General features: G+C 37.7%; 2 protein-coding genes across 3 annotated transcripts; both read left to right on the top strand.

Moving 5' to 3' along the window:
- The first annotated feature begins 1,625 nt into the window (after window positions 1-1,625).
- Window positions 1,626-7,071, top strand: LOC104248403 (RNA-binding KH domain-containing protein RCF3). The gene is made up of 8 exons (XM_009804654.2): window positions 1,626-2,595; window positions 4,142-4,627; window positions 4,844-5,092; window positions 5,544-5,804; window positions 6,037-6,116; window positions 6,187-6,295; window positions 6,388-6,514; window positions 6,694-7,071. The coding sequence occupies exons 1-8, from the start codon at window positions 1,906-1,908 to the stop codon at window positions 6,711-6,713; spliced, it is 2,022 nt and encodes a 673-aa protein (XP_009802956.1). The 5' UTR covers window positions 1,626-1,905; the 3' UTR covers window positions 6,714-7,071.
- Window positions 7,072-8,789: 1,718 nt separating this feature from the next.
- Window positions 8,790-15,107, top strand: LOC104248404 (uncharacterized). 2 transcript variants are annotated; one of them, XR_716435.2, is made up of 10 exons: window positions 8,790-8,910; window positions 9,005-9,226; window positions 10,590-10,854; window positions 11,177-11,327; window positions 11,608-11,830; window positions 11,927-12,018; window positions 12,633-12,768; window positions 13,374-13,705; window positions 13,908-14,555; window positions 14,649-15,107. XR_716435.2 is itself a non-coding variant. In XM_009804655.2 (9 exons), the coding sequence occupies exons 1-9, from the start codon at window positions 8,849-8,851 to the stop codon at window positions 14,156-14,158; spliced, it is 1,734 nt and encodes a 577-aa protein (XP_009802957.1). In that variant the 5' UTR covers window positions 8,790-8,848; the 3' UTR covers window positions 14,159-15,107. The 2 variants fall into 2 exon arrangements, 1 of the variants encoding a protein (XP_009802957.1); XM_009804655.2 differs by having other exon boundaries at window positions 13,908-15,107.
- The last annotated feature ends 1,419 nt before the right edge of the window (window positions 15,108-16,526 follow it).

Here is a 16,526-nt window from a genome sequence, read left to right as displayed (position 1 = left end):
TGCTTGGTGTTTGAATGATGGTTCTAGATTTGGCGGCCGTGTTCAGCTCCGTTTTTAACAGCATCTAGGCTTCGCGCGGGTTGGGCCTACCTCACTTGCTGAAGTGTTGAAATCGAGTCCCGGTCCGATCTCGTTCGATTTGTACCAACAACAAGGGAAACATATCATCATTCGTTCATGGACCATCCAATGCGTGGGGAAATGTGAAAGTAGGGCAGGATATGCCCATTCTTTCAAAGGACTGCGCAGCAAGCTGTCGTCCCCTCATGAAGGGTGGAAATGCAGGTTAATATATAAGGTAAATGCGTCTAATGGGGGTGTGGCCATGCTAGATGACCCTGATCCTATTTTGAATGTGCGTACGTCGTGCTAACCCTATCGTTACTGGCGAGATGTGGGTTTTGCATAGATATTGATTATAACTTCTACTTTTGTGTAGCAGCCTGACCTAGATTAGTACGATTGTCTCGAAGGTTTATTTACCTCTCTTTCGAGCGGGTGGTGACATTTCACCGGTTCTAGATCTGAAGGGAACTAAGAAATTCCCACAGACGGCGCTAAATTGTTTAACCAAAAAAGTGTAAAACCCTTTTGTCGAACTAATTATTGATAATAATGAAGGTAAATCTTAGCCAAACATAATTAATTCCAGATCCAAACATACAGAGTACGAAATAGAAGAAGAATAAGAACACTTAAGATTTCTTAATGTAATAATCGTACATCGAACATGAGAGATGAGCTTATATCTAAGATTGATATGCATCATAATCATGGGAACAAGAAAGAGGAAGAGAGGTAACTGTTGATGATGAAGAGATTTCTCTTGTTTTCTCTGTTGTCCCCGCTATCTCCCAGAATCTCCCTCCTTTTATCTGGGCTTTCCTCTCATATATATAGTTCCTTTTCCCTTTATCCAATGGTCTTTGGGCGGCGTACTTTCTTACGACTATACCTTTCGTCGTCTGCTCGAACACAATGTTCGTTCTGGAATGTACATTTTCCGACGACTTGACCCCGGCGATGGCCGAGGTGCTCTTTGCCATCTCGCCTCGTGAGTATGATTACAGCTTGGTCGATCCCTTATCATTCCTCTTAAGGACAACCATTCTGGTCAGATTTTGATCCATACACTATTTAAGTGAACAACACTTCTTGACACATAAGTTTAATGTGTAAGCAAATAAAAAATATTCCTACACGATACACACAAATAATTATTACAGCTCCTGAAAGATTAAATATTACGTAGGATAACGGTAAAAGTAAAATTAAATATTATGTAGGAGTTTCTAAAACAAATACTGCTAAACAAAGTGAAATAGCGCGAGCTAAAATCTTAGGAGGAAGAGTACACAAGACGAGCGGAGGAAAAAAGAAACAACCCCATAATAGCAAAATAGAGACTGCTCAGAGAAGCAAGTAACATGGTACGACTAGAAGTCCAAAAGAAGGAAGCTTCGGTCTTTCCTTAAAAACTTCAATATCTCTACCCTTAAACGACGACGTTAAAAGTGGGGAACGTGAGTTACACGCCCATCGTTGCTGAGGTATTTACCCACTACGCACCACCAAAAGGAAGAAATCACGATTATAAAAAGCAAAAGCAGCAGCTGCTCACCCTCACACAAATAGAGAAAGTAAAGCAAACAAAAATTGAATCTACAAAAGCATTAAAGTTAAAAATGATGAACAGCAGATGGAGGAGCATAAGCTGAAGCTTCGTTATTATGTACATTTTCCTCATCATCACTGGCTCTACTGAACTCAGTTTCCCTTTCTTCCCTTCTCTAGGGTTTTTGAACAAATTACAGCAAAACAGTACACGATTCTCTTAAAACCCTAAAACTGGCAGCAGCTCAGTGGAATTTCACTTCCAGATTTGATTTGAAACCCTAAAAGGACATGGACAGATCAAGATCTAAGAGATACTATTACGACCAAGACTACGATCCCGAGAACAACTTACCCAGGACTAAACAGAGGTACAACAACAATCCTCATGCTAATAATCACCATTATGCTCCTACTCACCACCGCCGTTCCCTCACCGGAGGCGGCGGAGGAGGAGGCCGGAAAATGCAGGACCCTTCGTTAATGGTTACTACTAGTTATCGGATTTTGTGCCACGATGTTAAGGCGGGTGGTGTTATTGGGAAATCAGGTAGCATTATTAAGGCGATTAGGCAACATACTGGGGCGTGGGTGAATGTGCATGAACTGATACCGGGAGACGATGAACGGATCATTGAGATTTCGGATACTCGGAGGCGGGACCCGGACGGTAGAATGCCGGCATTTTCGCCAGCTCAGGAAGCGTTGCTGTTGATACATGAGAGGATTTTGGATAGTGATGGAGGCTACAGTGGTGGTGGTGGGGTTGAAGTGGAAGAGGAGTTTAGGATGAGGGGCCTTAGTGGGAATAATCGTGCCGTGACGAGGCTTGTGGTGTCAAGAATGCATGTGGGGTGTTTGCTTGGGAAAGGAGGAAAAATTATTGAGCAAATGAGGATGGAGACTAAGACTCATATTAGAATTTTGCCCAGAGATCACACTTTGCCTCGTTGCGTTTCAATGTCAGAGGAGATTGTTCAGGTTAGAATACCAAATACCTCAGTTTCATGCACTGCTCCTGGAGTTTTCTAAAGTCTCCATATGGATTTGTCTTGGTTAATTTGAATTGGATAGTGACTTTGTGCATTGTTGTCGATAAAGTGATCAGAACCATACCATTAATTGAAGCAGTGATATAGTTGCTGAAACAAAGAAAAAACTAATGACAAAGATAATTTTAAAAAAAATACTCTTACCATTGGGAACTAGAACTGATTTGTATGATTGTTTGTTGGAACTGAAAAAGGTTAGCTGATACTGCATAAGAAGTTGGAGAACGAACATGCATCTTAAGTAGAAATGAACACTAGGTCACTTGTCACTCAGGAAGTTGGAGAGCGAACATGTATCTTAAGTAGAAATGAACACTAGTTCAGTTGACAATGAGACTCGATGATACCTGAGTTCAGATAGGATACAAGAATGAAGATGTTCTGAATTGAAATGGATCAGATAACTAATAGCTAGTGATATTTTAATGAATGGCTAATGTTTTATGCCATACTTTTTGAGCACCTATATTTATTTTCCTGAGTTCGGCTAATATTGGGGCAAGACTGATATTACATGTGACAACCCAAATTGCTTTCTGCTATATGCTGACTAGTGTATCTACAAAGAACAAGTACAACTACCACTATGACGCCTCAATCCCAAGCAAGTCGGGGTCGGCTATATGACCCTCACTATCCATGTCACTGCATAAGCTCATCTCAGTACAATATTGCTGAGTAGTCTAATCTGAAAATGCCTTGAATGGGTATTTCAGATGAAGTGTTTGATGTCTGGTATTTACCTATTTTTCGGAGGTCAATGTGCATGGCAAAATGAGCTTTTATTCAATGATTCAGTTGAGAGACCCACAAGGTGCCAATTAACTTTGATTTGTCACTAGTGGGTTTTGCTTTAAAAGCCATTAGAGCAAATTTACTGTTGATTTCCTTCAGGAACTTGTTGGTCCAGGTAATCATGCAGATATCTGCTGAAACTCTTGGGTCATATGTTTAAGCATAGCACTTTATGTTTTGATGGCTAAACATTTCTATATTGGACCATATCCTGCTTACTTTTCCTCCCGAAGCCATCAAAACATTTGCATATTTCAAATGATTTTGAAAAAGATATTTCAAAGAACATGGATACATTAATGCAGTTCATTGCCTTCATATGACCTAAAGGGATCATTTCACTTGCAATTATTTTTGGCTTATAGTTGATTTGATATAATTACTTACATTAAAGTAATTCTTAGACAATGCTCTTAAAGTTACCTTTGTGATTACAAAGAGGAGATTTCTAATTAAAGAGTGGTAAAATACTGCTGCTACTGATTTATAATCTCTTGTGCCTGATGATTCTGAGCTTTTCATATAGATCATGATATTTATGTATGACGTTATCCGGACGTTGTGGCAATTGTAATAATGTGGTGGATTTTATTAGATAGCTAATGCATGTCTGAAAAGTATCATTAGTAGTGCAGCGTAGCATTATGCATTGTGTATGTCTGAAACCTGTTTGTGTGCAGGTAGTTGGGGAAATGAATGCTGTGAAAAAGGCCATAGAAATTATCTCCTCACGCTTGAGGGAGAGCCAGCATCGTGATCGTAGTCACTTTCCTGGTCGGCTACATTCTCCTGAGCGGTTCATTCCTCCTGATGACGAATTTATTCCTCACATGAACAATACAACCCGCAGGGCGTCTGAAAATGGGTCTAGTTTTGGATCAAGGCTACCTGCTGGTATGAGTAGTGGTCGAAGCAACAACTATCCCTCATCCTCGTCTGGATATGCCATTGAATCTGGAAACGCTCCTGGCAATGAGAATGGGCAGGTCATGTATGTCGAAGATCTTGTGTTCCGAATTCTATGTCCAGTTGACAAGGTTGATACTGTTGCTGGAGAATCAGATGGAATTATAGAGTTGCTTCAGAATGAGATTGGCGTGGATGTCAAGATTTTGAATCCTGTTGCCAGCTCAAACGAACAGGTCATAATCATTATGTCTGATGAGGTACTCCTCCTTTTTCTTTTTCACATCACAGTAAGTCATTGCTGCTTTTGGCTGTTAGAGTTTTAATTTTTAGTTTGCTGTATGGGAGAAGAGGATTCCACTAGTTTTCTTCCCCCTTAGCCTTGTTTCTGAATTTGTTAACTTTATCAAGCATAGACCTCATAGAATTATGTTTAAAACTTTATGAAAGATCTCTGGTTTATATTTGTCTTTTAGGGTCCAGATGATGAGCTGTTTCCTGCTCAGGAAGCTCTTTTGCATATACAAACCCGCATTGTTGATCTTGTTCCAGAGAAGGAAAATGTTATTACAACTCGTTTAGTTGTGCAAACAGATGAAGTTGAATGCTTAGGAGGAAGAGATGGACCATTATCTGACATGCAGAAAATAACTGGTGCTACTGTCCAGATTCTACCAAAGGAAGAACTTCCACCATGTGTGTCAGGGACTGACGAAATTATACAGGTAATGCCAATCTTCTTTTAATCTTCTAATATGATGGTACCAATGTAGCTAATTTGATTCTCACGTTGTTTAGTTGATATATGCACCAGAGATGGTGCATAATTGGGCAATGCATTCCTTTTGCAAGATACATGGGTTGTGCAACGAAGGAATCTTGTATCTGCAGTTTTATCAGCTGCCATTAATTTTCCTAAATGTCTTAGTGTAGCATAGGTTGCTGTTGTGTAGAAGAGATTTTAAGAGAATTCAGATTATTGGTTAGAGCTGTAATCTATCTCCCCAGGGTAGGGGCAAGGTCTAGGTCTGCGTACATACTATCCTCCCCAGGCCCCACTTGTGGGATTTCACTAGGTTTATTGTTGTTGTTGTTGTTGGTTAGAGCAGTACTAGTGTCCGGTTGTTGGACTCATTGTTTTTTCTGGACGTGGTCTGTAATTCTTCAAATCTCCAGATTGTTGGAGAGATAAAAGCAGCTAGAGAAGCACTTGTTGAAGTGACATCGAGGCTTCGGAGTTACACTTATCGGGAGTTCTTTCAAAAGGATATACCCTCACCAGCAGTACCTGCATCAAGCCCAGCTAGGAGTAATATTGGAGCAGACAAAAGTTCCGTCAACAACACATCTCCTTCTCAACAAAACTACAATGTGAACGATGTTCAAACTTCAATCTATCAAAATGCACCAGCCAAACTGATGACACAGCCAGTAAAAGTGAGTTAATTGCCATTCCTTCTTGTTTCCGGATGAATCTAATTTTTCTTACCCCAGCCTTTGCCGTTACATCCTAATGAGCTTGGATAATACTTAATAGTTTGTCAAATAGCCTTAGTTGTCTCAAGAAATGTCTAATAGCTCCTTATCAAAAAAAGGAAATGTCTAATAGCTGGATTCATAGGTGTTGGATCCCCCTATTATATTCCATTAAAAGGTGTTTTCTCTGTAGGAAACTGGGGCATCTGCCAGTGAAATAGCCAAGCAAAATGAAAATGAGCGTCGTGAAGATATTCCAAGCGGATTGAATAGGTAACAATTCTCTGTTTTATCTTAAACCATGGTAGTTTGCTGTCTTTGAACCTAAATTTCTCTTTTCCAGAATGCATGTACCATTGGTCACAAGAAGTACATTGGAAGTTGTCATACCTCCACACGCAGTGCCCAAACTGATAACAAAATCAAGAAATAAGCTTGCTCAGATTAGCGAGGTCAGTTTGGCTTCTTCATTGCAACCACTTTCCTTAAGAATCACGTTTGCCTACAGCAAGTATCATTATAACATTATTTTTATTGCTGACAGTTGTCAGGAGCAAATGTTAAATTGATTGAGGATAGACCTGAGGAAACAGAGAAGATCATACAAATATCAGGCACTCCGGAGCAAGCGGAGAGAGCTCAAAGCCTGCTTCAAGGGTTTATTTTAAGTAGTAAGTATCTTTCTTCTCTCTTCATCTCAACCTTAAACTGGGAGTTAGAGAGAAGTGTGTGCCAGTAAACCCCACCCCCACCCCCCTCCCAAAAAAAAGGGGGGGGGAAGAAAAGAGAAAAATAATGACTAGCATGGCAATGTTCCTTATGTAATCTAATTCTTTGCTTTATTATTCAGCCCTAGAAGATGGCCCCTGAAGAACTGTGACATATGTGGCAAATAATGCTCCAAGCCTGTAGGTGCCTTGCAAATTTTCCTCTGTAGTCCGTTATAGTAGGGTATCCTAGGCCAGCGCGAGGCACTGACAAGTAAGAATGTACAATATTAGAACTCAGTGCTAATGTAATTTGTAATGCTTTACTCCCTCAAGTTGTCGTGTTGTATTTTGGAATGTACTATCAACACTCCTGCACTGTACAGGAATGAAGTGTTTTGTGCAAAATCAGGTTCAAATGCTGGTGCTTAATTTTCCCTCAAGTTGTCGTCTTGTAGTTTGGAATGTACTATCAACACTCTTGCAATGTACAGGAACGGAGTTACGCATTTTGTGCAAAATTGGGTTCATGCTGGTGCTTATTTTTCCGCTAAAAGGGAATACCTTTATTTGGGGTTCTTTTCTTTTTATTTTGTACCTGTAAATGGATATATGATGCGCAGGAGGTGGGGGAGTAAAACAACCTTTATGTTGACATCCCTGTTCCGTGTATAGTTAATACAATGGTTTTTGTGGGGGTGGCTCTTCTGGCCAGGTTTGCTAACTCTTCCTCCCTATCTGAACCCTCTTTTGCCACTTGACACTTTCTTTTCCACCCGTCCTTCCTAAGAATTTCTGCCTATGTAGTATGCCAGTCTGGAAGGATGAAGAATGCATTTGTTTTCGACATGTAAAATTACACGCCATATTTGAGTGGATTGGTTGAGGTACATGGTACTTGGCAGCCGAAGAACACGGGTGTGTTTGTGTGATGTGACTCATTTTTTTATGTTTTTCATGATTCTTGTCATATGGAACATTTTCCTCTAGAGATTGGTCCTGATGGGGAGGCCATAGTTTTGTTAGATAAGGGGCTACGTTAGCCAAGTCAATTGGACAGATATAAATTTGACATGTTAAACCTGGACTATTGGAGAAGTTTTGTGCTCTCTAGCTATTTTAATTTTTCAAGTCCTTTTATTTCTCATCATCCACTGCTGGAGTGCCATGCTAGTAAACAGGTTGCGAAATGCAGCGTTGGGTCTTGCAACGGACTTTGTTCTCTTCCCTTCTTATTTTTCAAATGCATAGAAGGTATATTAGGAGATTTTTTTAGCACATTACTGAAGCACCAGAGTGCTCTGTTGTAGCTCTACCCCGAAACTAGTTACTACCATATGCAAAAGCAAATTTTGATATGCTTCAGAATTTTAATAGATATCGTCAGTTGAACGGAGCAATCTTTATTTAGATTGGATAGAAGTTACAAAGTCTTTATTATGCTTCTTTATATATCGTTACAATCCAATATACACACAATTACCTGCTAGCTCTATTTGATCTTTCAGAATTGGAAGCTGAATCGTTGCAGGCGAAAATGTAGAATATTGCAACCTATAATAGGTCACTATTGGCGGAAGCTATGTCCCGAGGTCTCGGCGACTTTTTTTGATTGAAATAAGATACGAGTCTTTATTCTTCCAAACATTTTATTTTAGGAATGCCCCAAAAAAAGTGATCTTTAATGCGAAATGTTTTTCCACTAAGTTAGGCGAAATGTAAAAGATATAGCAATTGCGCAAAAGCCGTGGTTCCAAGAATTTAGAGACGAATTATAGAATTTTTTTAAAGAATAAAAAGAAAAAGAACTAAGGGAAAGATAGAAGCTAAATTATAGCCTGTTTGGTCGTACTTTTTTAGCCAAAAGTAATTAGAAGGAAACAAAGAATATTTTTGAGCGGAAACATAAGCTGTTTTTGAGAAGCCGAGAAAAGTGGTTTCTATTCGGAAGCACTTTTTAAACAATTACTTTAACAAAAAAATATTTAGAAATACTTTTTAAAAACTTGATTAAATATTATTTGTTATTAAAATTTATTAGCTAAATACAAATTGTTTCTCATGAAAAATATATTTTTAAGAAAAATATTTTTCAAAATAAATTAAATTTAGAAGCACGGCGAAAACCTGCTATTAAAACGGGTGCACTTTTGAACAAAAAAAAAAAAAAACAAAAACGGGTGCACTTTAATATATACTAATTAATTAGAAAAAACCCAAGCAGATTTGCATAGTTGTGGATAATCTCTCCTTCTATCTGTTTCCCTCGGTTTCTCTTGTGCTTTCTGCAGCAGCAAAATGTCTACTTCTCTAACCTCTCCTGCTCCTTGCACCTTTTTCTCACTCACCAACTCCTGCAGGTATCTCAAACCCCATTTCGTACTTCAATTTCTTTGTATTTGCTTATCTTTGTCAATTCAATGAGTATTTTTTTTTCCGGGTTGCATTTTTCAGGACGAGTCTTGTATTTTTAAATACCCATAATATTGACCGACTACAGAAAGGCATATTGTCTGTCACCTTTTATCACCGTCCGTCTCAAAGTTGTAATTTTAAGCTTTGCTTTCCTACTGGTGGGCTGTTTTCCCCTTTTAGTAAAAGGGGTTGTGTTGTGTCAGCTGCCTCACCCAAATTTTACAAAGGATATCAACTTAATTCAAGTCTTGGTTCTCAGAGGTATGGACTTAGCTTTCTTCTGATCAAATGCAGATTTGTTCACATTATTGTGTCAAATCTTTGACAATTTCGTTACTTTTCTTGTGTAAAGAAGTGGTTTTTATTTGTTACTTACACTTACTGTAGGAAAAAAAAAATCTAAAACTAACGGTTACATTACCCCTCAATGTAGATAGGACAACATTGTTAATTGTTATTAGAATTTCACTTAGAACTTTAATGGCTCCAGTTTGAGTTGCAAAGAACTTCATCTAGGTTTTTGAAATCACGAGGAGGATTTTGAGGAGTTAAGGGTTATAATAGTCAAGGAATTTCGAGGGTCAATAGAGCTAATTGTCCTTATTGCACACCATTGACGCAAAAGCTGTTAGGCGAGCTTGGGACGCCGCACCAAGCTCATGCCTAGGTAATTGAGGCACACATCTCATGATGGAACTCAGGCAAGCACCTCACTACTGACTCATAATGTTTTAAGGTGAGACAAATTCCAAAAACGCCTTTTCATGCACTGGTTGTGCTAGGTCTAGTACTTTAAGTTAATGTTACAATCCAGTTGCTTATCTGGTTGACAATATTATCAGTAGAGCATACAACTATTTGCCTTGGCAGACCTACAAGCCACCTACCACCCCTCCACCCATACAATCATTTCCATATTCTTGTCTTAATTATACTCCCTCCGTTTCAATTTATGTGAACTCATTTGACTGGGCACGGGGTTTAAGAAAAGAGAGAAGACTTTTGAACTTGTGGTGTAAAATAAAGCACATATATTTTGTGTGGCTATAAATTATTGCATAAAAGTAAATTGTTTCCAAATAGGGAAAGAGGTCATTCTTTTTGGCACGGACTAAAAAGGAAATAGGTTCACATAAATTGAAACGGAGGGAGTAGATTTTAAGAGGATAATGCAAATTATTCTATTTGAATCATGGAAAACATCAAGTATGAGAAAGTACAAAATACCAAGTTTGGGAGGAAGAACCAGAGTTCTGAAAGCTGAAGCGTTTTATAAGCTGTTATATTTATTAACTAATGAAGCATCTGTCTTTAGAAAAAAGAACTAACGAGCATCTGTTTGTACAGTGCAACTTTAGCACCTATTTGACATCTCCTTGGCTCCACCATTGCTTCTGCAAAAATTCACTTGTGAAGAGGTGTAATGATTTCCGTCAAATGGGCGATAATCTACCAGCACTATCTATAAGTTTGATGCTACTGGCTAAACCCTTTAGTAGGTGAATAGATTAGAAATCCTGATGAATTCTAAACTTTCCAACAGTTTCAAAGTATAGAAATTTAGAGACTTGAGTTCTTTTTTATATCCATTGAGAACTACTGTGACAGCATGTGTTTTCATCAGTTACACGGATTTAAAGGACAACGTGCCTAGCAGTCTGAATATTCTCGAGGAGCAGCTGAGGGATTTATTTAATGAAGTCCATGCCATGATAAGAATAGGGAAGGAAAGTGAGGCCAGAGATCTGCTTCTAGCGAATTATGAAGCGGTCAAAGAACAGATAGATGCAGGTAACAAGGGTATAGAAGAAGCTGCTATTCTTGATGTAACAGCCTTGGGATACATGGCCCTTGGGTACACAAGTTCTGTCAAACCCCTGTTGGATGTGGTAATTCTTTCTCTTTCCATATATGCTAATTCCTGATTCTTGTTTTTCTATCATCATCATGAAAGGATCAAGTGACCTTTCAAGGGGCAGATGTACGGTGTAAATATTCGTTGGAGAACCAGAGCATGGAGACATGATCTCAAACATCTTCCTTGGAAGTTTCAATTACAAGTATCTCTGAGAAAGACAAATCTTTTATTGACATAAAGAACTTTCGCTTTTCATGCAATACTATAACGTCCTTATTGTTTTAGAATTCATACTTGTCCTCATTTTGGTCACCCTTTTCTGTATGTGGGTGGTTGGGATGATGTACTGGCAGTTGGGCGAGATTGTTGATGACTTGAAAGATGAGGAGCCTCTTCTGGACTCGATACTCACACATATGGGTAATATGCATGAAAAGTTGGAAAATTTTGAGATGTCCATTTGTCTCTATGGAAGAGCTGTCAAAGTTATTGAGAGACTCTATGGTAAGTCGGTTTTCTTTTCCACTTTTCTTGTGTTGCTTATTTTACGTTATGGATATATTTGTGTTAGATGGTTGTGCTGCTCATGCTTCTAAAATATGAATTCTATTCATCTACTATGGGGTTGGATTTTGTTTGCCATACAACTGTATAGAAATAAAAGGTCCAGGTTGATAAAAGTTTTAAGTTTGTAGCTTTAGTTACTGTTATCAAGCTAGTGCTTCTTCTAGATGGCTGATATATGGCTGAAAACAGTTCGCGGCGCTTTTATTTTACATTACAGGAAATACCAGTTCTTTTATCGTCACTCCATTGTTAGGGATGGCAAAAGTCCTGGGTTCTAATCGAAAGACCACAAAAGCAATAGAGGCATACCATCGTGTGGTTAAAATACTCGAATCTAGCAGGGGTGAAGAAAGTGAAGAATTGGTAGTTCCTTTATTTGCGATGGGCAATCTTCTTCTGAAGGAAGGGAGAGTGGCTGATGCAGAAAATGCTTTTAATAGGTGATCACTGATCCTACATGTATCTTGATTCTTGACCATTGTGTTTCTATAATCAACATACTAACTTGTTTTCCCTTTTATTTTCATATGATATAGAATTTTGACCACATACATGAAGTTATATGGAGAAAATGATGGCAGAGTTGGACTGTCTATGAGTTATCTTGCACGTGCAAAATGTGCAAAAGGTGAATTTAATGATTTCCTACTTCTCGTGATTAATGTCTCTTTTAGTTTGCTGTTCCTGGTGTGTCACATAATGTTTTCCTTATCTATGGTTGTCATTACTTAAGTAAATGAAGAAATCAACGAAAAGGCCGAACAATGAAGTAACTTGCTCAATAGCAAGTATGAGATAGGGCCAATGCTTGAACAGCTAACTAAATTTGAATACCTATTGGTGACTTGCTCAATAGCAAGTATGAGATAGGGCCAATGCTTGAACAGCTAATTAAATTTGAATACCTATTGGTGGCTTGGCATTCTTGTGTTCTGGAGATTCCAGTTTCTTGTAACTTTCAGCTTCCTGCAAGTACAACAACAAACTCAGTTTAATCACATACATGAGGTCTGGGGAGGGTAGTGTGTACGTAGCCTTACCCCTATGATCCTATCCTATAAAGGCAGAGAGGCTGTTTCCGATTCAGCTTCCTGCAAGTGCAAGAGCATAATGCACTGGTTTCATTCCAAATTAGGAGAATTACAAATTATTATGCTTTCTAGGCTCTCTGGCCATTATATTATTCCTATTTTGACATTTATTCCCAAAAAGAGCCGTGTTCATACATCTGGTGTTTTACAGGAGACGTGAATGAAGCCATTGATCTGTATAAAGAGGCTCTTCGTAGGCTGAAAGATTCTGATGATATAGCCATAGATGATCAAATAATGGAGAAGATGAGAGTAGACTTGGCTGAATTGCTTCATGTGGTTGGAAGGTGAGGATCATATTTTAATTGAACATAGGGTTACTTACGTAAACAAGCTTAATGAAAACTTTTTTCTCACATAAACTTCCTTGAATTTTGCTCCAAAGGCACACAATTTTCCTGTGGTTTCCAAAATTATGGAATCACCCCAATTTTTAAATTGTTTGATAAAAGCTTTTTATCCCGCCAATTTCCTCTTCAGCAAGTATCAAATTTTGGCTTCTTTTTTATTCTAACTTACCATCTATTTTTTAATAAATTCATTTTCTTATTTGCATTTAGTAAAGTTGTTTTCCTATATACAACTCAGTATTTCCGTGAAGTGGCCTTTGGAATCGGGATAGACAATATGCACTTTTGACAGAAATTAAGTACGGTTTATTACGGAGGTTGAGATTTTTCTTGCCACTAATTTTATTTTATTTTTGATGAGTAACGTATTTTTTTAGGCATCCAGTTGGCACTACCCTTTTGCACCAAAATCTAAGCAAAAATAGACACTTATGTTTAAGATTAATAACACTGTCCCTTTTGTCTTCAAAAACTCACTCTCCACAGTGAGGATTTAAGTATATCCTTTTGGAGAACTGCTTTAACACTCATTAATCTTTCAGAGGTGAAGAAGGCCGCCAGCTACTGGAGGAATGCTTGTTGATAACTGAGAGGTTCAAGGGAGAAGGGCATCCCGGTTCAGTCTCCCATTTAGTGAATCTGGCAACTTCTTATTCACAGTCCAAAAGATTTGCAGAAGCTGAGCGCATGCTAAGGATGAGCTTGCAGATTATGTTGAAGAATGTTTCACCTGATGATCAATCCGTTACTTTCCCAATGCTGCATCTTGCAGTTATTCTCTACAATCTAAACCGTAACGAGGAAGCCGAAAAATATGCATTAGAGGTTCTGCGAATCCGTCAGAAGGCATTTGGGAAAGATTCTCTACCAGTTGGTGAGCTTATCCCTTTTCCTAATATTTAACGTTAACCACTATGTTTCTATCTGCTATTTCCTGATGTTTTGCAAAATTTTAACAAATGTAAGCTTTCCCTCTTTATCCATGTATATGAAAGTAGTAGCTGGTTACGTGTTTAAGCTTTCTCGCTTCTTCTCTTTCTTTTCTCCCATTTTGGTTAAAGAGTTTCTATATGCAGGGGAGGCTCTTGACTGTTTGGTCTCCATTCAGACCCAGCTGGGAAAGGATGATGGTGAATTGCTAGAGTTGCTCAAGAGAGTACTGAAAATTCAAGAGAAAGCTTTTGGTACCGACAGCGAGGAAGTCATGGAAACACTTAAAAAGATTGTATATTACTTGGAGAAGATGGGGAGGAGACATGACAAACTCCCTCTGCAAAGAAGATTATCAAAGCTCAGAAGTAAATATAAGCAAAAGGTTCAATATTAAGGATCCTGCAAAGCCACATGTCGGATGTGTACCTGCTTTCATGCCATTAATGGTGTCAAATCGCTAGCTGTTCTGCAGCAAGAAACTTTTCTTTCTATTGGAAGTTCGAGTGTATCAGTAGGAAAAGAGATTACTGGAGAATAGCACAAGATCGGTTTTTCTTGTTGCCATGGTGAACAAGGTAGGCAGTCAAAAATAACAAAGACAAAATGACAGGCAGATGAAAGAAATTCTCCTTAGCTATTTCTGTCCAAGAGTGCAAGTGCAGTTTCAGAGAACATGACGAAGCAGTTTGATATGAAAGTTTAGGGGACAGTGTTGTCGACAAATGAATACTACCAAAAGCAATGTGCAATGGGATTGAACACTGGAATATGATAGCATGCTTACCTGGAAGGTTAGTCCTTGTTCATATGCAAGTGGTATCAGGTTTCAGTCTGGTGCTAATTCACTTGGTTTAGATGATAAACATTACTGCATTTTCATGTAGCCTGGTCGTCTGTTGATGAAAAATGTTACTGCCGACTCCCTAAGTCCCTTCACGAGACATCCCCATTGAGTAACTTACCGGAAGTACAATTGGTGGTATGTGGAAAAGATAGACACAGTCCAGCTGCAGGTCTGCAACATATCTGGGTAATCTGAAGGTTAAAGAAGCACAGCTCTTTTCAACGTGGAACGGGAGTACATGAAATGGTGCTTGCATAGAGAAGCTTCATAGACATACTCCAGCTGCAAGTCTGCAGCATAACTGGCTTATCTGAAGGTTGAAGAAGCATATACGTATATAGTATACGATCTTTCTCTTCAATGTGAATGTTGTAAGAGTAGCCAAATGACATAATTTTACCTACATTTTAGGCAATGATTTCAGGTGACAAAGACAGCAATATTACGCTACTCAGTATCCAGATTCTTGAAATAATTACAATGCCCGTCTTTTGAGTTATTCTTCTTTTGGAATGGTATTATTCATGTGAAAAGATTAATAATTGTTACATAAATATAGCGAATCATATTAAATTACCATGGTGGTGTAAATTATATCATTATATTTGGAATATTCCAACTTTCGCAAGGTTTTCAACTATTATGGAGATCTCTCACCTTTCAACTTTTTTATTTTTATTTTTTGAGTGGAGATCTCTCACCTTTCAAAGTTTGGATTCATGACAACTTCTTGATCAGATCTATTCAAACATTTAAAATCAATTCAAATGCCCTTAGCCCAAATAACTATCAATGATGTAATGATCTTATCAAACAATGGTTTGGTAAAATTGTCTCTTCTTTATACATTTGTTAATCTTCTGTTTAATGGGATCACAATTTTATCTGTAGGGGTTTTCATAAGCCAAGAATGGCAAAATATATACATTTTCTGTCAGAAGTTCATTTAAGTGCCCAAAAAATTCTCACTTTATGCTTTTCTTTTTAGAGTATTAGAACACGAGAATATTAATCCATAAGTATCCTTTTAAGTAGTTTTTAGATACTCCTATTTTAGTATATTGGATCCTTTAACCTATTATGCTCAAACGAAAAGTTATCCAACTTAGTTTACTTCTACTAGAAAGCGTAATTGACAACGTTTAAAACGCAGGGGTTGAAAATTCTCATGCAGAGAGTGGGGATTTTAGAGAAAAGTGTGAAAAGGGTGTTTATAGCAAACCAATAAATACATGACATGTATCTTGCATATGGACTTCAATTATTTAACCATGGTAAATTATATGCATTCTCATCTAATTAAATTAATTAACCATGGTGAGTTAATATAGTTTAGTATAAACATCCGGTGAGGGTAACTATTTAGCGGAGAAAAGTCTAAGTAGGGCGGGACCAATGAAGGAGCACTCTTAATTTAAAAGCTAGTAGGTCGGGACAATGGAGAAAATTTGGGGTATATGCATTTACTAGAAACTAAGGTGGTTGGTGCTTTATTTAATTTTATTTATTTAATTATAATAGAGACTACACTTGTGCCACACTCGATGCATGTACATATTTTTAGAAGATCATTTGGTTTTTACTTTAGATGTAGATTCTAAAAATCGTGTAAAAATAGGATTTTTAAGAATATCATAAAATAGAATTTTGTATGCAACAAAGGGATTGAGTAGTTAAAAAGTTAGGATGCTTACTTTTATCAAGTTATCAAATTAATGCTTATCAATTAATCGCTCTGTTTAATTTATGTTGTTCACTTTTGACTTTGTATTTTCTTTAAGAAAAAAAATTAAATAAAGTATATATTTTACAATTTTACCTATAATATTTATAGCATTTCAAAAAGTCTTGGGAAATGATAAATATAAAATAAGAAAAAAGATTGTCTTTCTCTTGATTTGCTAAAATAAACAAGTAA

Source organism: Nicotiana sylvestris, chromosome 3 (assembly GCF_000393655.2).
Source record: "Nicotiana sylvestris chromosome 3, ASM39365v2, whole genome shotgun sequence".
Taxonomy (NCBI): Eukaryota; Viridiplantae; Streptophyta; class Magnoliopsida; order Solanales; family Solanaceae; genus Nicotiana; species Nicotiana sylvestris.
This window is presented reverse-complemented; position numbering and strand designations above follow the sequence as displayed.